Genomic DNA, 23,619 nt, shown 5'->3' on the forward strand with positions numbered 1-23,619 from the left:
CAGTTCTTGGGAAACCAAGGTTATCTCATTTCCAGCCGCTTTCTTATGATTTGTACTCACCAGGCTCCTGGAGGGTGAGAGAATAAAATGAATCCCTCATGCATATCTCTCTTCTTTAAGAATTTGAGAACAGCTATGATGAGTACTCTCAATTCAACATAAAACCAAATGGAAGCAATTGGATATACAAAATGTGTGATTTAACAGACATAAGACTTTTCTGTTATAAGGAACTTCTCTCATCCATTCATTACCTGTTCAAATTCTCAAATTCTTCACTGGGAAAAACTTTCTTCTCTGAGACAGATATTTCAGGTCAATACAAAAGGGCTTCAAATGGTGCATAACAAATGTATATTATGAAAACTATACATGGATCTCAAAATTTTGCACTAAGGTAAATATATTTTAATTCCAATTTCTTTGAGCTTTTTTGAAGTCTCCTCATTTCCCCATTTGAGGAATGGCATCTAGAGCTGAATGTAATGTATTGGAGTGGAGCACAATATTCCATATAATAATTACAGTAGAAGTATGATCAAACCATAGATGAAAAGTCCAGCCCACAATCATTCCATTAATGTTTACCAATTCATTGTCAAAGAGTCACCACAGAAAAATCTTCTGAACTGTCAGTGGTATGGGGGACAAAGAGCCCCTTCAGTTTCCTAAACTCATTGACTATTTTTGGTGAAATGTTTGAACTGCTCTCCCTTTGTTCATCACCTTCCTTAACAGGTTGTCCATCTGCAATAATGAACAAACACTGTCAGTTTTAGGAGTTCCTCAGAAATCACGTGAGTGTTAAGGGTGGCACCATCATTTTGGGCTCATTTCTACAAAGGCCAGTGAGTGATAGACTAATTTGTTGGTGGAGTAACAGTGGCTCAGGCTGAGTCTCATTTCTTGCTCGAAATGCTAAACTCTTACACAAATTAGAATATTCCATTCTGTTAGTGCAGCTAATTGAACCAAGACTTTCCTAGACCAAAATTGCAATTATCGAAGTGACTGGGTTTCCATTGGACAGTTTCTTTTTGCTTGGCAATATAGTGCTTCAGCTGTGAGGCAGGGGGAAAGAATGCTAAAGACAAAGTGAGGAAATCCAGTTTATTTTTACTCTCAGTTCAATAATTATCTATTTGTTTCATATTGGCATGTTGAACATTGATACTGCCTTTGCAAAATGAAGTTGGACTAAAAGCTTTCTTATGTCTCTTCTATGTCTAAAAATTCTTATGTTACTTAACAAAGCCATTATTTTTTGAGGGCTGGTTTGTGCAATGGGGGTGCTATGAGATGAGGAGAAATTGTCCTGCATCAAGAAGCTCCAGGTGCATTTTCACACCCACATGCAATTTATTATGTCTGATGTTACCCCTGACCGATCTAGTGTGTCTGAGGTCACCAATAAAGAATCCTTGGGCTTCATCAGAAGCAGAGGCTTGTGAGTTCCTGTCTTTGTTTTCATTCCTTCTATAGCATCAGTGATGGCTGACGGATCAAGGACAGCCCAATCCATAACAAAATGGAATAAAATCATGTTTACTAATGGTAAAGGTCATTACAGTTAGTGATATGGGTGAGCAGAATGCACCTTTATATCCATGACATATCATAGCATTGTTCAGTGACATGGAGAAACAGGAAGTATCACATGAGATTAGTAAATGTAAAGCAAAGGGCACTTTCTTAAACAGATGATTGAGTCTTTTTTACCTTCTAGCTCACTCTTTCCAAGTTTAATGTAAGGGTTCAAGATTCCCTGTGCAGCTGGCAGCATAATTTAGGAGACTCAGTGCAAAATTAAAATTGGGGGTCCTTTACTAAAAATTCAGGAAAAAATGTCACTAGACAATAAAATATCAAACTGTATTTGAAAATATTTTATTGCTTATAAAACACAATAGGCTTTATAATGATATGCATTTAACAATACAAATTTACAAATTGCAAAATGTATTTTGGTGTCATAGTTTATATCATAAAATAACAATAATGTTAATATGATGTCTTGATTAATATTAAGATTTTCTGGATTGTTTATCTGCAAATTAAAGTATTAGCCTACCAAAATTGACACTTTTAGTAACTTTATTGTCAAGTACCATAATTGAAAGCAATGTCAGTTGCTCTTAATAAATGCAAGATTGCAAAGAGAATTTTTCATCATTTCTAATTTTGAGAAGGATATTTCTGCTGATACGACTAACACTGGAACTCAAGAGTATTTTATATATTGTGACAGCATTAGCATGCATACCTGATAAATTAGTTGGAGATATGAGTTTGTGTCACTTAAATGTTTAATTTGTAGAAATAATTTAACTCTCCAAACAAATCAGTTTCATGTAAGTCTGAGCTTAATTTAAAGGTAAATGTGTACAGCCACATTTTAATGTTACCTCTGGTATTTTCTGCAACTTGTAGAGGTCACACAAGCAATTGGAACTGGCTTCATAACTGGTTTATAATTCAGAATACTTGCCAATTAATACTATCATCGTATCTTCAAATACAAGGAAATTAATTTTTAAATTGTCTTCTATGTTAATATTGTTTCATTGGAAACTTCACATGAAAATAATTTTCTTTTTCTGTGAAAATACTGACTTTATATGTAATTACTATTTCTAAGCCTGCATTTATTCACACTGAAATATTGCACCAATTCTCAAAACCAGAGTTTCTAAACTATTTGAAGGACTCATTGTGACTCTGCATGATCCAGCCCTGTGTTCTCTGCCCTCTGTATCACATTATCTCATGCACACACTCAGTCCTCTTATTGGACTTCACTTATAAAAACATCACTTTAAAGATAGTTATTAAGAATTTCAGGACAGCAATAGCAGAGCATTTAACCAAGCACCAAGCCCTTTCTAATAGCAGGGCAGGGCCCTTTGCACTGCACAAGTCTCAGGCCCAGGAACCCAACACTGTTCCCAGCTCCCCTGGAGTCAGCTTGTGGGTCTTCATCTTAATTCTCAGGGTCCAGCTCCTTTCTAGTCAGTACCCATATTTAATATTAAAATTTCTGCAAGGTTAAAAATGCTACATATTGTCATTTATCCACTGCAGGTTTAGCCTTTGGGTTTGGTTGTGGGCATCTTGATATATGACTGCAGGAGCTAAGGGTCTATTTTAGTGACTGTGGAAGTGCTCTGATTCCTTTACCCAACATAGAAATGATGTACTGAAATCAGGGATAACAGATTCACTCAAAATGCAAGAAATACAAATGGATTTGAGTGCAAATAAAATGAAAACTTCAATGGACTCTTCCTCTCCAGGTCCTATTTAGAAGTGAACAAAGCAGACATTCTTGTCATTGAGGCATGTAAGCACATGGTGTAGATTTAATCAGTAGGCTGGTGCCGTGGCTCAATAGGCTAATCCTCCACCTTGCAGTGCCGGCACCCCGGGTTCTAGTCCTGGTCGGGGCGCCGGATTCTGTCCCGGTTGCCCCTCTTCCAGGCCAGCCCTCTGCTGTGGCCAGGGAGTGCAGTGGAGGATGGCCCAAGCTTGTGCTTGGGCCCTGCACCCTATGCGAGACCAGGATAAAAACCTGGCTCCTGCCATCAGATCAGCGCAGTGCGCCGGCCGCAGTGCGGCGGCCATGGGAGGGTGAACCAACGGCAAAGGAAGCTTTCTCTCTGTCTCTCTCACTGTCCCTCTGCCTGTCAAAAAAAAAAAAAAAAAAAAAAAAAAAGATTTAATCAGTAGAGCTCAGTGGCCTTTTGTTATTCTGGAATCTTCTATACTGGATAACTCAGAGTGTATGCTCTGATGTCAGATTTTTCACAGAGTAAAATCCACTCCATTTCCCCAGTTTGGTAATCATGTGAGCTCAGGTAGGATGAATCCTATATAACCATCAGTTTATTCATGTGAGGAGTGGGGATGAACTATAAATTAAATAATACATGTAAGAGCCTCAATAGGGCATCTGCTATTCAATGACATTAAAGATTTTAATTCTTGTTTTTAATGGATTCCAGGAATTAAAAATCTGAGTACACACACACATCTCACAATTCTTTCCCTTTTCCTGGAAATTCGATCTACAATTGATTGAAACACTGAATCAGCATCTACAATTAACTGAAACACTCACCAGCTGGCATTTTTCACACCCCCTTTCATCACAGTAATTTATATGTAATGTATCTGCACTGTGCCAGGGCATTTGTTGTGACAATACATTTGGGTTCTGACAATTTTATTAGTTGCTCCAGTGGTTCCAGAGTAGAACTTTCTTTCCTGCACAATAATTTCTGGGAAGAAAAAGGTATAAAAACCAAGTTAAATGACAATGCAGAAATGTCTAATTTTAGCAGAGATAAAAGTGCTCCAACATCAAGCAGAAAGCACAAAGTAGTGCAAATGTTATGCAGAGGCCACGTGCCACCCTGTGAAATGGGCGGGGTTACAGCTGCAGGCCCAGCTGCAGTTTGGGTCCAGGCAGCAGGCGCCCTGGGAGCACTGTGTCTCTGCTGCACAGAGGTAGGTGCCTGAGTCTTCCAGTTGGGAGGTCGTGACGTGGAGGGTGCTGTAGCGCTCCTGAGAATTGATTGTTGCCTTCAACCTTCCGTTCTGTTTTGTCCCTGAAGCTATGAAGAACAGATTGACGAGGCCGCTCCCAGGATTCTGTCGGAACCACTGCACATTGTTCACTGTGGTGGAGAAATTGCAGGTCAGGGAATAGTTGACTCCCTCCTGGGCTGTCAAGATTGAAGGACTCTGTTGAACCTGCATCCCCCTCACTCCTGCTTGGAAATGAAAAGAAAACACATGTCACTGGGGGATCACGAATGCAGTTTCCAAACCTGTAAAATACTCACCCCCAAAAAAAACAAGAGATGGGTAGTACAGTGTAGGAGCTATATGCCATCTCTCCTCATCCCTCAACTCCCTCCCAGTGTCAGCAATGGAACATCCCCCATTCCCATCTGATACAGGCCCAACTCACTGAAAATCTGGACCAACAGAAGACCCAGCAGAGCCCCCAGTTTTCTCCTCATGGCTCTCTGCCTGATTGTTAGGACAGGTGGTAAGTCTTGGGTGCAGACAGACTTTGTTCTTACAGTTAAAGGTTCCATGAGATGCATAGAATACCAGTCACATCTGAGCTCTGTCATGCATCTTAACAGGAAACCCCACCCACTGTGGCCCAGTGAGAGTACATAGTACCAGCCCCAACATAGTGAGTGGGAACAGTGCGGTGGGGTAGGAGACAATGTTTCCGAGATGTGAAGACAGCTTCCTTTGCTTAAACAATCTGTGGAAGAGATGTTTGAAGAAAAGTGTGTGAAGAAGATGGATGATACTTTAGGGAGGAATCAGTGTCACCGATGGATTAAACAGAGTTTTAAACAATCATAGAAAAGGCAACCCCATGTAACAAATTACAAAATTTGATAGATTCTGAGAATTTAATAATTTGAAAATACCGAGAATTAGGTAATATTTAATAGTTTGTATTCTATACAGAAGAATTAAATGCAAGCTCTTTGTTTATACTTTTATTTATTTATTTGAGTGGCAGAGAGACAGACACACAGATGGTTCCAATGGTTCACTCCCAAAATTCCTTCAATGTCCATGGACAGTCCAAGGCAGCCCAAAGTGTGGAGCTAGGAACACAATCAAGATCTCTCTCACGCTTAGCTGGAGTCAATTACTTGAGCCCTCACTGCTTTTTCTCATGGTGTGCTTTGACAGAAAGATGCAATCAGCAGCCAGAGCCAGGTATTTATCCCACGCAATCCAATACAGGAGAAGAGTTCTTAACTACTATCTTACCCGCCAGGCCAAATTCCCATTCCAAATGCAATTTATCTAAATAAAGAAAGAATCAGAAACCCATGATATATGATGATCATCTTCACATAAAATAGTTCTAACAAGAGTTTGCCTGGTTACAAAAATGAGATATTTAATTTCTACTTCTCTTCTGTCCAACCCTTTCCTGGTACACCCTGCAGTATTCACAACTGATTCTCATGGGCACACACATGGCTGCTCAAGTTCAATGTGTTGTCTTCTGTTTTTCTAATTTTTTCTTCTTTGCTTCTATTCAGTCTTTTTAAAAATTTATCCATAGAAATAGAACAGATTTCATGTATTTCATATATGTACAATTTTAAGCACATTATGATATTTCCTACTCTATTATATTTCCTACTCTCTCTACTTCCCTCCTTTCTTTTTTTTTCTTTTAATTTTTGTGATAACATACTTTCATTTTATTTTATAGTCACAGGCTCAATCCTCCACTAAATAAAGAATTCAACTTGTAGAAAGTAGAAATACCACTGTTCCACAGGAGTGTAGACAAGAGTTATAAGCAGTAATCAAATTTCAAGATTTTAATTTCTCTCATGTACATTACATTTTTTACTCTATATATTAGTACTACAAATTAGGGAAAACACATAATTTATTTCTTTTGTTATGAGGTTTACTTAACTAAGCATAATTTCTCCAGTTGCATCCATTTTGTTGCAAAAGATGGGATTTCATTCTTTTTATGGCTGACTAGTTGTACATCATATATATATATATCCATCATATATATATATGTATATATATATATATAATTTTCTTTATCCAGTCATCAGTTGATGGGCATTTGGGTAGATTCCATATCTTAGCTTTTGTGAACTGAGCTGCTCTAAAAGTGGGGGTACAGATAACTTTCATATGCTACTGTTTTCCTTTCCTTTGGGCAAATTCCCAAGAGTGGGGTGACTGGGTCATGTGGTAGACCAATTTTCAGATTTTTTAGGAGTCTGCATAGTGTCTCCTGTAATGGTTGTACTAGTTTACATTCCCAACAGTGTATTAGGGTATCTTTTTCTCATATCCTCACAGTGTGTAGTATTTGTTTTTATTTGGGGGATGATAGCCATTCTAACTGGGATGAGGTAAAACCTCATTTATTTGCACTTCCCTGGTGGCTACTGATCCTGAGCGTTTTTCCCCACGCCTATTGGCCACCTGTATTTCATCCTTTGCAAATTTCTTGTTCTTTCTAGTTGCAGAAAGGATACACAAAAAGACCAGATGTTAGAGGCATGGAAATAATTTATAGGACTGTGAGTTTGGGTAATACACAGGTAATGGAGCTGTTTTCTATTAAGCGTCCATGCTCACAATGTCCAATAAAATTCCAATGTCCTTATACGAACTCAGAAAATACTCCTTCCAACAGATTTGAAGACACTTGGGCTCCAGCTGTCTGAATTTCAGTATAGAAGTACAGAGCTGAAAACTGGAGCTGAACTTCACACAGACATCCTCCCCTGCCCCACTTTCCTTGCTATCTGTGACTTGACTGCTCACATATCTCTGGTCTCTCTTTACAGTTGATACCTCTAGAGCCATGGGAAAAAGTTAGTTTTAGTGAAGCCTAAAGTGCCCCCTAGTGGACTGAAACCATCAACAAAGTCTAGGCTAACTAACTCCTTAGCAGTCACACAAACCTAGCTCCACTCGTGTTTCCTGGTGGAGGAACTGCAGCTGGTGAGAAAGCAAAATAACTACTTAGAGTGGAGGTTAAAAATAAACCAATTACTGGGGCCAGCGCTGTGGTGCAGCAGCTTAAGCCGCCATCTGCAGTGCCTACATCACATATGGGTGTGGGTTTCAGTCTCAGATGCTCCAATTCCTGTCCAGCTCCCTGCTAATGCGCCTGGGAAAACAGTGAAGGATGGCTGAAGTTCTTGGGCCCCTGCACCCACGTGGGAGACCGGGGGAAGCTCCTGGAGGTTTCGACCTGAGCCAGCCATGGCTGTTGCAGCCATTTGGGGTGTGGACCAGTGGATGGAGAATTGATCTCTTTCTCTCTGTGTGACTCTGCATTTCAAATAAATAAATAAAATACTTTAAAGCAAAATCAAAAATAAGGGGCCGGCGCTGTAGCACAGTGGGTTAATACCCTTACCTGAAGTGCCAGCATCCCATATGGGCACCAGTTCGAGACCTGGCTGCTCCACTTCTGATCCAGCTCTCTGCTATGGCCTGGGATAGCAGTGGAAGATGGCCCAACTCCTTGGACCCCTGCACCCACGTGGGAGACCCAGAAGAAGCTCCTGGCTCCTGGCTTTGGATTGGCTCAGCTCCAGCTGTTGAGGCCATTTGGGGAGTAAGCCGGCAGATGGAAGACCTCTCTGTCTCTGCTTCTCCTCTCCCTGTGTAACTCTGACTTTCAAATAAATAAATAAATCTTTACAAAAAAATCTTTAAAACTAAATAAAATAAACTACCTTTAAATGCTGTTTTATGGAAGCTGGTTTGGTAATTTTCATCCTGTGCTACTCTTTGATTTCTCTATTTTAGTTCAAAATGAATCCTTAAACATGTTGATTTTTAGTGTAAATGGGAAATTTGCTAGATCTTAACAATACACTATTCTTTAAAATAAAAAAAATACAAAAAATTCAAGGAAAATGCAATTAAAAGAAATTTTTGGTGCATAATTGTGAAATCCGTAAATACAAATAGATTAAAGGTGATGAGATAAGATTATAATTTATTGTCTACTGGAGAAGATAAAAATCTGCATAACTATAATAAAATGAAAGAGAATCCTCAGAATATTGTAGAATAAAAGCTGTTTATGAAGAAAGGTGAGCGTATACAGCACAAAGTCAACATGTACTTGGTCCAGTGACCCCATAGTGTCAACTGCAGTCCCTACCAATATTACAAGCAGACATTGTAACTGCTAAACTTACTACATGATTGATAATGCAGTGTCAACATAGAAGATCAGTGTTCAATATTTCAATAGTGACTTAGTATAAGAACTGTGTGAAAGTAATGAGAAAATTGTCCGCAGCTACAAGAAAGACAAAAAAGGTATAACATCACCAAGTTTCTCATTGAGTTAGCAGAACTGACAATACCAAAAGAATAGGAAACTACTTTCATAGCTGTGAAAACGTCTTGGAGAAGCTCTTCATAATGATTCTAAATCTTCATTCTCCTGCACTTTTTTAAAGTAACTGCCGGCACTAAGAGGACCATAATAGTTTTTCTGTGTCCTTCATGGGTCCAATCAATCTCCTGAATGTCACAGTCCCTCCCAAATAGGAGTACTTAAAAGTCTGACTAAATAGTCTGACACATATTAACTCTAACAGAGCCACGAAAAGAAATTCCAAGAAAATCTGCTGTGAATAACCAAGGAGACAAGGAGGCAACACTTGCAGAGAAACAGTAGATGAGCTCATCTTTGATTTTCTCCATTAGTTGAGATTCATAAGATGATGCACAAAAACTCAGCTTCTATTGGCTGTGTCCCAACTTAATAGCCAAGCCCTTCAGGCAGCCGAGCCTACGCCGAATCCTTGATGCCTTGATTATTACGCAATAAGAACACTGTCTCCTCCAATATTCTAGAATACTGACCCTGGTATTATGTAGTTTTCACAATGAGCATAGGCTGCTGAAACAAAGTTTATGGAGCTAAAGCACAGCAGGAATTGAAGAATAACAAAGAAGTACCAGCCCAGCCCTCTTTATCTGTTTTGCCAACTTTTAATGTGAAAACCACAGGAAGAGCTCTCAGATCTGCACTCCTGGGCGGTTTGTGTCCGGCTCCCCCTGCAGGCCCAGGCACTGTGGCAACGCAGAAGTACCGGGCCGCGTCGCTCCCCTGCACTGAGGCTTTCCTCAGGTGGAAGGAAGAATCGCTCTTCTTAAACTCAGCCTCAAAGCCTCTGATGCCGGGAACCCGGGCGTCCCCTGACAGGTACTTCAGGAGGAGCTGAGGGCCTTGGCCCGGGTACTGGACGTACCAGAAGAGAGAAATAGATGCCCCATAGGAGTAGCTGCACCTCAGCTCCAGGGCGGCTCCTTCAGACACAGCGACCTGGGCGTCGGGCTGGGTCACGGTCTGAGCTCTGGCGTCTCCTGGAAAAGCAATGCGGGCGGTGAGCGCAGTGCCAGTGCCGGGGTCCCCGTGAAAAGTAAGCGTTTCCGGCCGGAACCAGTGGAAGCAGAGACCACAGAGAAACTCTACTCACTCAGGGCCCATTGGAGCCCCAGCACCGGGATGAGCACCAGGAGCATGGCTGAGGCGTGGGAACACTGCAGGCTTTTCTGGAAGATCTTCCGAGAGCAGGCGGGAGAGTGGCCGCGGACAAGACCTTGGAATCAGGAGGGGTGGGGAAAGTCGGGATGTGCAAGGTCCTTGCTTAGGTAAATGTACCAGAGCTACTAAATTGCGGCGCGATGCTTTCTGACTTCTGATTTTTGCCACTGGTGTGCAGTCTCAGCGGGCTGCAGGGAGGCGGAGCTGAGGAAGGATGCTGGTCTGCTGCAAACACGGAGACCTCTCGTCTATGCAGCATCGCCCTCTGGAGGTCACGTGCGGAGCCATAACTCCTGTGGCCCTACAGCTGCTTGGCCTGTTCCTTCTACCACACAGAATATATCAAAAGCGCCACCAGGAAGCTTCTTCCTCCCTCGATGTGTGCTAGTATATTAGTCCTAGAGACCACTAGAAATGAAATGTCCTGTAAACATTGAATAATAACTCACTTCACTGAGAGGAAGTTGTAAAGACTATATGTGATTACAGATCCAAGTCCTTGGTAGTCTTTGGGGTTAGAACAGTTGCTTCAGGCTGAGCTATGGATGTCCCAGGTCCACCATATTGGTATGGGATAAGATACCTATTTCCCCTGGCTGACACTGTGCGCCCACAAAGGTAAAAGTCAGAGCCCGTAAAATGATTATAATGCCTCTAAAAGACTTGATGTAGCACTGTACCACTGTAGAAACCTCTGTGGCAGGAATACAATCAGATAGAGAATTATCCCAGCAAACATGGGAGTGAAGATATTCAACACTTTCTCTGTTGGCAGTGTAACCCTTTGACAGTCAATACATCCCTTCTCTGTTGGCAGTGTAACCCGCTGACAAAGTCAGTACATCCCTTCTTTGACTTCAGGACCATGAGCCAAGTCCTCTCATTGAGATCTTAATTTGTTCCTGCATGTAGAAATTGCCTTCATTTGGAAGGCTTGATAACACTGTCAGTTTTCAGTGTGTAGCCGTGAATGTAACTATCTATATCTATATCTATATCTATTCTACATCTACATATCTAAATTCCTTCCTAACTGAAAGAACAGCTTGGGGCCGGTGCTGTGGCACAGTAGGTTAATCCTTTGCCTGCAGCACCGGTACACCATATGGGCACCAGTTCTAGTCCCAGCTGCTCCTCTTCCAGTCCAGCTCTCTGCTGTGGCCTGGGAAAGCAGTAGAAGGTGGTCCAAGTGCTTGGTCCCTTGCACCCGCATGGGAGACTGGAAGAAGCTCCTGGCTCCTGGCTTCAGATCAGTGCAGCCCTGGCCTCTGCAGCCATTTGGGGAGTGAACCAACAGAAGGAAGACCTTTCTCTCTGTCTCTTCCTCTCACTGTCTGTAACTCTAACTCTCAAATTAAAAAAATCTTAAAAAAAAGAACAAATGTAAAAGGGAATAAATCACAATATATAGAGTAAAAATAATAAGGGTCATCTGGAGATGAGAGATTTACACATAATTCCAGGAAACAGAAGTGTATGAGATCATACTGAAGATTAAAATGTGGACAGAAAAGAGCACAGTCAAAATAAGTTATTAGGAGCAACTTCTATAGACTATCTTCTTGGTGGCAATTTTAACTCAGCTCAGAATTGCTAGGCACTAGCAAAACCTGTTGCTGTACAAGGTCCAAGGTCAGAGGGTTATTTCATGCCTTGGGTCAGTGCTACTTCCTCTGCACTGGAAGAATGAAAGGGAATTATCCTGTCCTCCATGGTGGTAGACAAAGCAGCTCATCATTCAAAAATAAAACCAGAAACACATCCAGTGGGTGGGCTTTTGGTTCAGGCAGAGATCAAAGAAGGCCAACTTGTAGACTCTTAAATGCTCAGGCAAGGGTAATAGGCTCTTCAACTGAAATGGCAGCAGCACAGGTAATGAGACGTGAGCAGAGGGGACTGGCGCTGTGGCATAGTAGGTTAAGCCTCTGCCTGCAGCTTCAGCATCTCATATTGGCTCCAGTTCATGTCCCAGCTGCTCCACTTCCAACCCAGCTCCCTGCTGGTGGCCTGGGAAAGCACTGGAGGATGGCCCAAGTCCTGGGGCCCCTGCACCTACATGGGAGACCTGGAAGAAGCTCCTGACTCCTAGCTTCAGATTGTCCCAGCTCCGGCCATTGCAGCCATTTGGGGAGTGAACCAGCAGTTGGAATCTGTTTCTCCCTCTCTCTCTCTCTCTCTTTTACTCCACCTCTCAAATAAATAAATCTTTAAAAAGAAGAAGAAGTAGTAGTCAGAGTTTGTATATAGTTGGAAGGCTGAGCTACCGAAAGTTTTATCTTACATACTTTGAGAAGAATATTAACAATATTTTTATCTTATTAGAGCCTTACTTCTGCCCTTGTTGCATTCCTTGTTGCCCTGGGCCCATGGGTGCAAGGCCTGATGGCCTCCACCCTGCCTCTGCTTTCCTGTCTGTATGCTTGCTCCATGTGGCTCCTGGCCTGCTCTCTGCCTGGTATGGACCCAGCTGAGCTTCTACACTTCCTTGTTTCCCAATTAAAGCCCTCACTTTCCTATGCATTTCTTTCACTGAATAAAAACACTTAAAAACTTTTTTAAAAAAAGAACCTTACTTCTTAAACAGATCTATTGAAATATAGCTGACTTATACAATTCAGTCCCTTGAAATGTACAGTTCAATGCATGTTGGTTTGTTCACAAATCAATTAGAATACATTTTCATCACCACAAAGAGAAACCTAGTACCCATTAATAATCACCCTCCATCCCTCTCATCCATCTCCTGCCACCTAGCCAACTGGAAATCTAGGTAAGCTGAAAATTGATGTCTCAATAGATCTTTCTATTCTGAACTTTGCATATAAAGGGAGCCATACAATAGGTGGTATTTTCTGGTTGGCTTCGTTCACTTATCTTCTCATATTTTCAAAGTCGGTGTTGTAGTCTGTATCAGTTCTTCATTCCTTTTTAGTGCTTAATAATGTTCTGTGAATATAATGCATTTGTTGTTCCATCTATCAATCGAAAGGCACTGGGTTCTTTCAGATACGAGCTGTGATGAATAGTGCAGATGTGAGCATTTGTCTACAACATTTTGTGAGGACGTCCATTTTAATTCTCTGTGGGACTTATCTCCAATAGAACTGCTATTTTCCAGAGCAGCTGCACCATTTTGCATCTACATCAGCAACCCATAAGTATTCCAATTTCTCCCCATTTTTGCCAACACTTCACATAATCATATTATCATTTAAATGATGTAGATTCTCATTTTATTGGTTTGCTTTTCCTTAAAGAATAATGATATTGGGTACCTTTTCATGTGATTGCTTGCTATTTCTGTATCATTTTTGGAGAAATGTCTATTTATATCCTTTACTCATTTTTAATATTTATGATGATTTTATTTTATTATTAAGATGTAAGTGCTGCTTATATATCCTGGTTAGAACACTTTATCACACATATGAGCTGCAAATATTTTTTCCCATTTTGGAGCTGTCTTTTCACTTCATTAAAACTTTATTTTGTAGCACATATACTTTAATTGTAATAGAGCCCAGGTTATATATTTTTACTTTTTGTTTGCCTTTTTTGATATCATATGTAAGAAAAATTTGCCTAACCTAATGTCATGAAGACTTGCTATGTTGATTTGTGTCTTGTAACTAATAATATTCCTTTGTGTATACATACCACATTTTCTTGATCCATTCATCTGATGATGGACACCATGGTTGATTCTAATTTAGGCTAGTGTGAACAGTGCTTCTATGAACATGGTGGTGCAGGTATCTCTTTGATACATTGTGTTCAAGACTTTTGGGTATGTAAACAGTAGTGGGATTGATGGATTATATGGCAAATCTATTTCTAGTTTTTAAAGAAATGACCACACGGTTTTCCACAGTGGCTGCACTAATTTACATTCCCATCAACAATATCATTATTTTCTTATAATAGCATCTATAAATCACATTGCATCTATTAAAAACTAATGAAAAATCAAAATTTTAAAATTTTTAAAAAATCAGTAGCTGGGCTGAAACTTCCCTAGGAAATAACCCCTTCCTTTTCTAGCTTGTCAGGGAGCCTTTAAGAATTTGCAGTTCCATTCTCACAGCTGTGTCTCTCAACACAGGACCTCCTTGGATGAACTGGGACAAAGTTGCAGGTTTAAATTTTATACAAGTATAAATGCATAGATTTCATTCATTTTGAGGTTTTATACACATAAAACTACTGTTCTCAAGAGATTTTTGAGGAAGTATGGTAGCAGGCTGTGGGTACACTCCTATTGTGACAACACAATCTATGGGGTATGTCTATTTCTTGATCTGATCCTTCAGAACCTAACTGGATGGCTCTCACTCTCAGAGTCCTGGACTTAGTGGTGAGTGGCAACAGTGTCCCCAGTAGGCACTCAGCATCAGGCCCTTCCCTGCTGCTCAGAGTTTGTGTTCAGCTCCCCCTGCAGTCCCTGTCACTGTGTCTCTCAGAGCACAGTAGTACACGGCCGAGTCGGACTCTTGCACTGACGATTTCTCCAAGTGGAAGGAGCTGTTGTCTTTATTGTACAAGGCTTCAAAACCTCTGTTGCTTCCCTTCTCATTGGCTTTCGTGGCTTTCAGGAGGAGCTGTAGACCTTTCCCAGGATACTGGACATACCAGAAAAGGGCAGGGAACCATGTGATTTTGTAGGAACACTTCACAATCAGGGAAGCTCCTTCAGCCAGTGTCACTTGGCCTTCGGTCTGGGTCACCAACTGTCCATTGCATCCTCCTGGGTAAAAAAAAATAAGTGACTACACTGCATTTTAACCTGACCATCATCTAAGCTCTCCACTTAAAGAAAATTAATACAAAAGGGTGAATCAACAGATATAAGAAATCACACTGAGTCCTAAGAGCCATCTTACCAAGCGTGAAGACTAGCACAATCACCAGAGCTGGAGAAGCTTCCATTTTTAGATGCAGTAATGTCTTTGGGTCTTGACATGTAAGCAGGAAGAAAGATTAAGGTCACAGTGAAAAGATGAGTGTGAGCTCAGAATTAAAGCAGGAAATGTGCACATGTTGCCAAGATGCACCCCCTTGTGGGTCAAATACTAAACTCAAGATCGTTGACCTCTTTGCTTCCCCAAAGTTTGTCTTACTCCTTTATCATCACCTCTGGCTTTTTTTCTGAGACACCTGCTAGCTGCCAGTTAGTGTTTTTCATAACCCTATCTTTTACCCAGAACTCTCTCTGACATAGAAGTTCTTTCCCATTACATTTCTGTAAATAGTACCATAGATGTTTTATGTCACCATGCTATCCAGTGAAATGCCAAACAAATAATTTGTAGGATAAAATCAAATGACTATTAATAACAATTTTTAATCAGTAACAGATAATCATGGTAGAGATTTATTCCCAAACTGAAGACAATGTCAGACACCTAGCACTTCTTCAAAGCATAAATAAATGGTGTTTGGTTGAACAATTGCTATTACTTGAAATATAGATTGCATCAAATATAAGAAATAAAATTTCATAAATGCTTTTCAGTGGAAAAAAGGAAATTATCTATTATTTATATTCAAATATTGATTCAGAAATTAAAATATTCAACTATTTATATTGAAGAAATATAGCAGTTAAAGTTATTGACCCTATATGAAATGATCTGCCATGACATTTTTCTCCCTTAAGATTTCAATGACTGTCAGATAATGTGATTGGAATATGTGCATCAGGAAAAGTCTTATAAAACTAAACTTGTAATGGAAATTTTGTCTCAAGTACACTGTCTACATATGTGCCTCTGCCAACACTATTGGTCAATAATTGTTTGCATCACAGATAGGATATTCAGGTAAAATTCCCTAGGAATGCTATCCAGGGTGCCACAAGTGCTACCGGAATTTGGGGTGCCATACGATTTCACTACGGGCTTATTACTAAATCCCCAATACTAATAAGCCCAAGAGGGTTCTTGCCTATATATAGAGAAGAATTCTAAATACTGGCATAGATAACCGAGGCAGCATGGTACGTTTTTGGCTTTTATTTAGTGAGAAAGATGCATAGGAGAGTGAGAGCCTTATTTAGGAGAGAGATGTGAATAGGGGTTTATACGAAGCACCAGGAACCAGCCACATGGAAGAGCATCTAGGCCTATATCTCGGCCAGGAAGCCTAGAGCACATGACCCAAAGGCCATGCGCCCTGGAAGAGAGGGGCTACAGCAAGCCCCCTCCTGATAAGAGGCCAGGGAAGAAGAGCTGCCGGGGGCGATATACGGTGTCTGGCTTTTAACCCACTCCCAAAAGGGAGTGGTTAATTAACCTGATTGGCTGGTGGGCACCCAGGTGTGGCCAGGTAGGGGAATGAGGCCATACAGGGGTGTGGCAAAGGCATGGTCTTCCAGTTCACAAATCCAATCAATTTTAACCTGTATGCCTGCCTACTTCATTAACAGACAGTTTATGCTTTTCATAGAGAAAAAAAGATTCCACAAATTTGTAAATATAAGATATGAACAGGAATACTGGCCTAAGAAACCATTTAAGGAGTTCCAAAAGGATTTTACACAACTGAATTTCCTGGATAAATTATGAATGTGTTACTAGTCAGAGAATTTTTGTTTCCTATATATCAGTAGTAAAATAGACAACACAGTAAGCAAATTAACAAATCAAACATCTTGCACATTTGTTTTTATGTGTAGCAATTCAATGAAAAATAAATTTTAAAAATTAATCTTTGGTCATTTCAAAGAGCGGGTGCAGAGCTATGAAACTAAGAGCTCTGAATCCTACAATTAAAGATTATGGATGTTCTCCTTAGAACTTTGTAGTCACCTGCCTCTCAATGGGAAAACTTGCTCATGGTTTGGACAGCACTTTTCTTAGGTCCTCTAATATTGACTCTGTCCTTTGTTGTAGACTCTGCGTTTAAACTGCTTGTTAGACTGGTTTTCTCCAGACTTGAAACAGTGAAATTCTAGAACCTCCAATGGTGGCAGTTTCTGCAAGCTGGCACTGCCATCCCCCTCAAGAAGCCACCTCCTACTGGACCCTATCTTGGCTGCTGTTCCCATCACCATCCCTTTTCAGCATGAAGGAACCAGAGTGATCATTGCCCAGTTCTCCTAACAGAAGTTAGGGCCTATTATGCTGGGGGTGGGGTGGAATTTGAGGAGTCAGATGGGTTAATAGGCAATCAGTGGAAATTGGGGTGCAGAGTGCTTGCTTTCCCCCAAGGGTCGTTTTTAGCAAGGTCAAAAAGTGCCTGCCTTCCCACTCCCTGAAAAGTTCCAATTTTACCATAAGAATAGCAAGGGAATGGTGATTCCATCCTCCTGAGCTCAGAGTTTACTGTAAACAAGTTACCTGTCCCATCCTTCTAATGGCTCTTTTTGTTTTATCCTGAGCAAGCCAGACAGATTAAAAGATTGTAAATCAGGTCTTTTGATGGGCTTTGTCCCTGCCTTGTAACTGAATGTCAAGCTGTTATATTTTTTCTTCCCCAAAATTGTGCTTAAAAACCCCAGTGTTAGGAAACTGGTGCAGTTTTAGCCAGGTGGCTGCATGGCCCAGTCACCTGAGCCAGCACTGGACTCTAGCCACCACTCCTACTTCTCCTACTTAAGGCCTTTAGCCTCTACGGACACTGTGTCCGGGCAACAGTGGGTGCGAGTGACAACTCCATCTCTGTTCACCTCTTTACAGGCTAGGCTCTGGGCTCCAGTGGGCGCTTGGGTGACGACCCCGCCTTCTGCTCCCATATTCTCTCGCTAGTCAGACAGCCGGGATGCAAGGACGCTTGCAGTGAAAAACCCGAGGGACCCTTACTCTGGTGTTTGGTGTGCTTTATGGTGAGTGTGGCTAAGAGCTAATTGCAGATCTCTTGCTTCTGTACACATCAGCTTTGCTTGCTAACGCTTGGGGGTAAGAATGTTGCCAAACTAAAAACAAGGAACTGGGCCTGAGAACAAGAAACAGGGCCCGATCTCAGGCAGGTTTCACAGACGCCCTTCCCAGATGTTCCACCAGGATTAACGGGCAGAACATTCTGCGAGTATTCCGAGAAAACAGCCCCCCTTGCCCCCGCCCGGGGCAGCCACTCCCCATCTAAAAGGACCCAATGAGTACCCATGGTAACCTTTAAACTAGCCAATCAAGCCAAACCCCGCGAAATATGTTAATCCTGTGGTTTTTGCCTTTAAAAGATGCTTGTAACTGCTGCTCAGGGCTTCTCTTCGCCTCTGGTGATAGGGAGCCCATTTGTGCAAACACTTAATAAAAATCCTCTTGCTTTTGCATCTACCGGTCTGGAGTTTGGGTCTTTGGGCGACCACCCGAGCACATTGGAATCCCAAACTTGGGGTCCATCAGCAGTCCACGGATCTGACTCTACAGGTCGCAATGGGAACTTTTCTCTAACCGCTTTCTGTCTGATGGTCCCTCTCAAATTGGCCCAAAGCGGCCCCTCCATGGTGGTGCATTTGGCCCTGAGAGATCGGAAGTTGGAGTAGTTTGACCCTGAAAGATCTTTATCACTTCCATGAGCATTTGGGAAAATGGAAGGAGATTCCATACGCTCAAGCCTTTTCCTATCTTCAAACTAAACCTTCCCTGTGTACTTCTTGCTCTTCCGCTCAAGTCCTTCTGGTCTCCAAAACTCACACTAGGGATCAGAGGACTGAGCAGAAAATCTCGTTTTCTACCTCTAACCTTGGTACCGCCAATACCACAGCCTCCTTTGATCCTGCAGATGAACCTCCCCCTTATTGCTCCAATCTACAGGCACTGGCTCAGCTGCCTCCTGAGGCCTCAGCAGCTGAAGTTCTGGCGCCATTATCCACACAGCAGAATCCACCATCGGCTCCGGCCCTGGCTGTGTCCTCACCTCCCCCTCCTGCCGAATTCCAGGGGGCAGGGTCAACCTCTGCTCCCACCTTCACTGCAATCTCTTCCATCTTCTCTCAAGCCCCTTGCCTATCTATTCCTCAAAGCCATTCTCTGCCCATGTGTACTTCCTCCCTAGCTCCTACCCCCACTCTCACGATATCTCCCCCTCCCACCTTAGAACCAGTCTTGGTCCAAAGTCTACTATCTCTGTCTTATAGGTTTGGGAATGGCGGTCTCCATGGTCTCCAACTGGTCTTTTGTCCCTCTCTTGTCCCAGTCTTACCATAAGAATAGCAAGGGAAAGGTAGTCCTACCCTTTTGGGCTCCCTGTTTATTGAGAAACAGATTAGGTATCCCACCCTTCTGATGGCTCTTTGTTTTATCATAAGCAAGCCAGACAGGTGGATCAGGTTTCCTGCATGGACCTGGCCCACTGTAACTAATTTTTCTTTGAATCTAGGAAGATCCCTACCTTTGAAAATATTGCTTTGTAACTTACTGGACTTATTTTGCAATTTATTTTAACATGTTTCTGGGTAATCAGTACTCAATGAAACAGCAATGGGTAATTAGTACTTGTTTTAGATGAATGCAATTTTAATTTCAATTAAATTCAGATAAAAATATATCAGCATCCTAAGTCATTTAGGTGTAACTGCTAATTTAAATTGGGTAAAGCCGAATTAAATAAATGTGTCTAAATGTAAACTTTTGTGTACTTAACATGTTACATTCTATAAAAAACTATTTGGGTTAGTTTATAAACTGTGAAAATAGTTCAACATTGCTTGTAACAGGCTGAAATTTGATGTGTTACCTTAATCTTACTCTGGAGATTTTTACAGGTTATTTTAAAATGCAAATCAAGGACATTGGCAGATGGAAAACATTGCAAGTATACTAATCTATTCCTCTTGTAAAATTAAAATCTGATTCTCTGTTAAAGCAATGAGTTAAAGTAATCTATTATATTCTCTTGATGTCAAATTCTAATTGTAAAAACAGCTGAATTTTTATTAAGAGCTATGGGTTATTTAAATATGTGCTTATTTTCAAACATTTGAATAATCACCTTGTAACAATGATCAAATTTGGTCTAGATTATGACATGATGTTAAGGAATCCTATTTCAACCAGACATTAAGGATTTTGAGCCTTCTTGGCATTCTTGACAGGCATTCAAAAATCAAAGTTTCAAAGAATTTGGACTCTGAAATTTCTAGTAAATCCTGGGCTTTGGTTTTTCCAGTTCGGACCCAACTGAAAAAATCAAAGAACCTATGTCTCTCATCTTGTAGAGACACCAACTAATCAGGCTATTTGGATTATATTAGAAGTACTGTCAAGATGTGAAGTAGTGCTAAAATTTAAGTTTCTATAATATAAAATGCTATTGATACAAATTCTGAGAATTAAAGTCTAATGATCTTGTGTTACTAGACATGATAGTTATGTTAATGAGGCCTAAAGGGTTAAATGCTTTGTAAAATCCTACAGGTGCTTTCAAAAATACTGTGAAGTAAGCAAGTGCTTCTTGTTGGTTAATAAGTTTATAATTTTAGGCCAGCGCCATGGCTCAGTAGGCTAATCCTCCGCCTTGCGGCGCTGGCACACAGGGTTCTAGTCCCGGTCGGGGCACCGATCCTGTCCCGGTTGCCCCTCTTCCAGGCCAGCTCTCTGCTGTGGCCAGGGAGTGCAGTGGAGGATGGCCCAAGCTTGTGCTTGGGCCCTGCACCCCATGGGAGACCAAGAGAAGCACCTGGCTCCTGCCATCGGAACAGCGCGGTGCGCCAGCCGCAGCGCGCCTACCGCGGCAGCCATTGGAGGGTGAACCAACGGCAAAAAGGAAGACCTTTCTCTCTGTCTCCCTCTACTGTCCACTCTGCCTGTCAAAAATTAAAAAAAAAAAGTTTATAATTTTAAACGTGGCAACTTAAAGTCTTTTGTCATCCACAGTTTTATATATAAAGATTCATTGCTCATAAAACTAAAGCATTGTTGGTTCTGTGTTTAGCTGTCCTCCTATAGGTTCCTATGGACTTTTTCCAGCCACTTCTATTGTACTCAGTACTTTGGGATGGCTCTATAAACTTATGAAGCCAATAATGTATTAAAGGTACCAACTGAGAGAAAGTATGGTTAACTGAGGTTACTAAAAACAAAAAGTAATTCAAATCATTTGGTAATTTACAAACAGGAGTTAGATTTTTTAAAAAAGCTATTAAAACTGCAATATTGGTCTATGATATGTTATTTGTGTATACATATTATATGTCTACATGGGAAAATTTATTAAGAGTTTTATTTTAATTGGCTTATAGATAAAAATTGCTCAAATTTAAACTGCTAAAATTAATCAAAGTTATATTTGATTCGTGTGACCTATATCTCTGTATCATATGTTTTAAACTTGTTGGTAGAAAGAAACTAAAAACATTTTACTTGTTTGTGCTCAAATTTGCTGGTTAAACAAGCTACACCATGTTAGATATTTAAGAAATGTTTCCAAATATATGTATTCTTAAAATTTATGGAAGGCATTGGACCTTCTGGTAAATGTTTTCTTAAGTTGTTGTCTAATAGTTGAAACTGTTTGCATCCTTGACTTGCATCCTCTGGTCTGCTTTAACACAAACCAGGAGGAAAAGAAAGCTAGGCATCAGAAATGTAGAGATAGGTAGCAGGCCTTTTAAAGGCTACTCTGTACAGTGATCTGCCTCAAGGAGACCCAACAGGCCAGTCCACTGCAGTGGCTTTCAATGTGGTAAGCCTGGGCTTCAGCAGAAGTCAGCTTGTGAAGAGCCTTGGCAACTCTGTCAAGAGTTGGATCACTGGAAATGGACCTGCCCTGGAGTCGAAGGATGCCCAGGTCAGAGCCACAGATCTTATTGGCTCTAAGCTGAAAAGCCCTTCACTCAGCCCAGCTTCCAAGGCGACCACTACAGCTGAGGGGACGGCCAAGTAGGGTCAGTAACCATTGCAGGCAGAACTGTATATTTCCTGTTTGAGTTGCCACCTGCCTTTACCTGGCCAGCTCTCCTCCCAGGCCAGCTAGGTAATGGAAGTCAACAGGGTGCCTTCCCAAGGAGGTTCACACCTCCCTTAGGATGTAGGCTATATGAAGAGATAGATGAGTCTGGGCCTCATTATTTACAAGGCTTTAAAGCCCACCAGATTATTATTAAGCCTCTTCTGTCAGGTTCTATTTGCCTCTCAATCAGAAAACTTAATTGTAGCTTAGACAGCACCTTTCTTAGCTCCTCTAATAATGATTCTGTCCTTTGTTCTAGACACTGTCTAGCCCACTTGGGTCTCATTCCTTTGTAATCATAACCTCTACTCCACCACCAATGGCTCTACTCCCAACCTGCCAACCTGTGTGTACTAATGGTCCTCTCCCCCACTTAACGTTTTATGATTGTTCAAAATTTCTCTACAGACAAACCCCGCTACCTGCAAAAGTTGAGTGGTTTTTCTCCCAGTCTTGGCTGGAATCAGCTGAAAGCACATTCTGTCCCCATAAGGGTCCAGAGACCCCCCCTCCATTTTCTCTCTATGAAATCCTCTCATTACCCGGTTAATGCTACTCTTAGGATCATTAGTTACTATTCTCAACCCTGTCTTTTATACTACAGTGTCTAAGTGTTTACAGCAGGTTATAATGGAACAAACTAAGGCCTTCAACAACCAGGTGGTCAACCAAATGCTGCTACAAGGATATACTCAGCTTCCCACCCAGGAGACAGTGGTTTGAGAGACATCGCCCCAAGCCAGCGAAGAGTACCTCATTGCCCCATGTCAGCAGGAAGTAGCTCTAAAGACAGATCAGCATCCCTCTACCCTTCCTGGACTTTTGGGACTAGTGTAATCCCATACAAATCCTGCTTTATAAAAAACAAAAGGGGGGAATGTTAGGAAACTGGGGTAGTTTTAGCCAGGTGGCTGCATGGCCCAGCTACCTGAGCCAGGCTCCACCCCCATCCTAATGGGTTTCGCTGCTCCTGCTTCCCTGCCCGCCCTCAGGCAAAGTTTTAAAAGGGCCTGTTCCTGAACACGGCTCTCTTGGTCCCTCTCTTGGTCCTTCTCTCCTGTGCTCTCTCTCTTGGCTCATCTCTCTATCTTCTCTCCTCTGTCTCTCTCTCTCTCTTATACTGTCTTTCTTTCTCTCTTTTTCCTTTGCTGCCCCTTCACTCCTGTCTGTAGGGTGTTCCCCAATAAACCCTTTCCCTTACTCCGGTGTTCGGTGTGTTTTGCGATGGCTAACATTAATATATAACACCCAGTACCACTGACCCCTTTGGGTTTTTGTTTTCCCCTCTTGGAAGCCCCCCCTCCATGCCACTCTGGATGGAGGTCTTTGATTCTTTTTTTTTTTTTTAAGATTTATTTATTTATTTGAAAGTCAGAGGTACACAGAGAGAGGAGAGGCAGAGAGAGAAAGAGGTCTTCCATCCAATGGTTCACTCCCCAGATGGCCTCAATGGCTGGAGCTGCACCGATCCGAAGCCAGGAGCCTAGAGCTTCTTCCGGGTCTTCCACACGGGTGCAGGGGCCCAAGGACTTGGGCCGTCTTCTACTGCTTTCCCAGGCCATAGCAGAGACCTGGATTGGAAGAGCAGCTGGGGTTAGAATCAGCCCCTATATGGGAAGCCAGCTCTT

General features: G+C 41.6%; 3 gene segments (V, D, J or C); all 3 read right to left on the reverse strand.

The window, feature by feature from the left end:
* Nucleotides 1–598: 598 nt before the first annotated feature.
* Nucleotides 599–5,024, reverse strand: LOC133770493 (T cell receptor alpha variable 22-like). The segment is given in 3 exon segments: nt 599–747; nt 4,434–4,769; nt 4,973–5,024. Coding segments are annotated over 3 exon segments (537 nt in total).
* A 4,442-nt stretch (nt 5,025–9,466) lies between these two features.
* On the reverse strand, nt 9,467–10,108 carry LOC133770494 (T cell receptor alpha variable 8-3-like). The segment is given in 2 exon segments: nt 9,467–9,921; nt 10,035–10,108. Coding segments are annotated over 2 exon segments (501 nt in total).
* Nucleotides 10,109–14,511: 4,403 nt separating this feature from the next.
* Nucleotides 14,512–15,028, reverse strand: LOC133770495 (T cell receptor alpha variable 9-1-like). The segment is given in 2 exon segments: nt 14,512–14,846; nt 14,983–15,028. Coding segments are annotated over 2 exon segments (381 nt in total).
* Nucleotides 15,029–23,619: the final 8,591 nt, after the last annotated feature.

This window comes from Lepus europaeus, chromosome 11, assembly GCF_033115175.1.
Source record: "Lepus europaeus isolate LE1 chromosome 11, mLepTim1.pri, whole genome shotgun sequence".
Taxonomy (NCBI): Eukaryota; Metazoa; Chordata; class Mammalia; order Lagomorpha; family Leporidae; genus Lepus; species Lepus europaeus.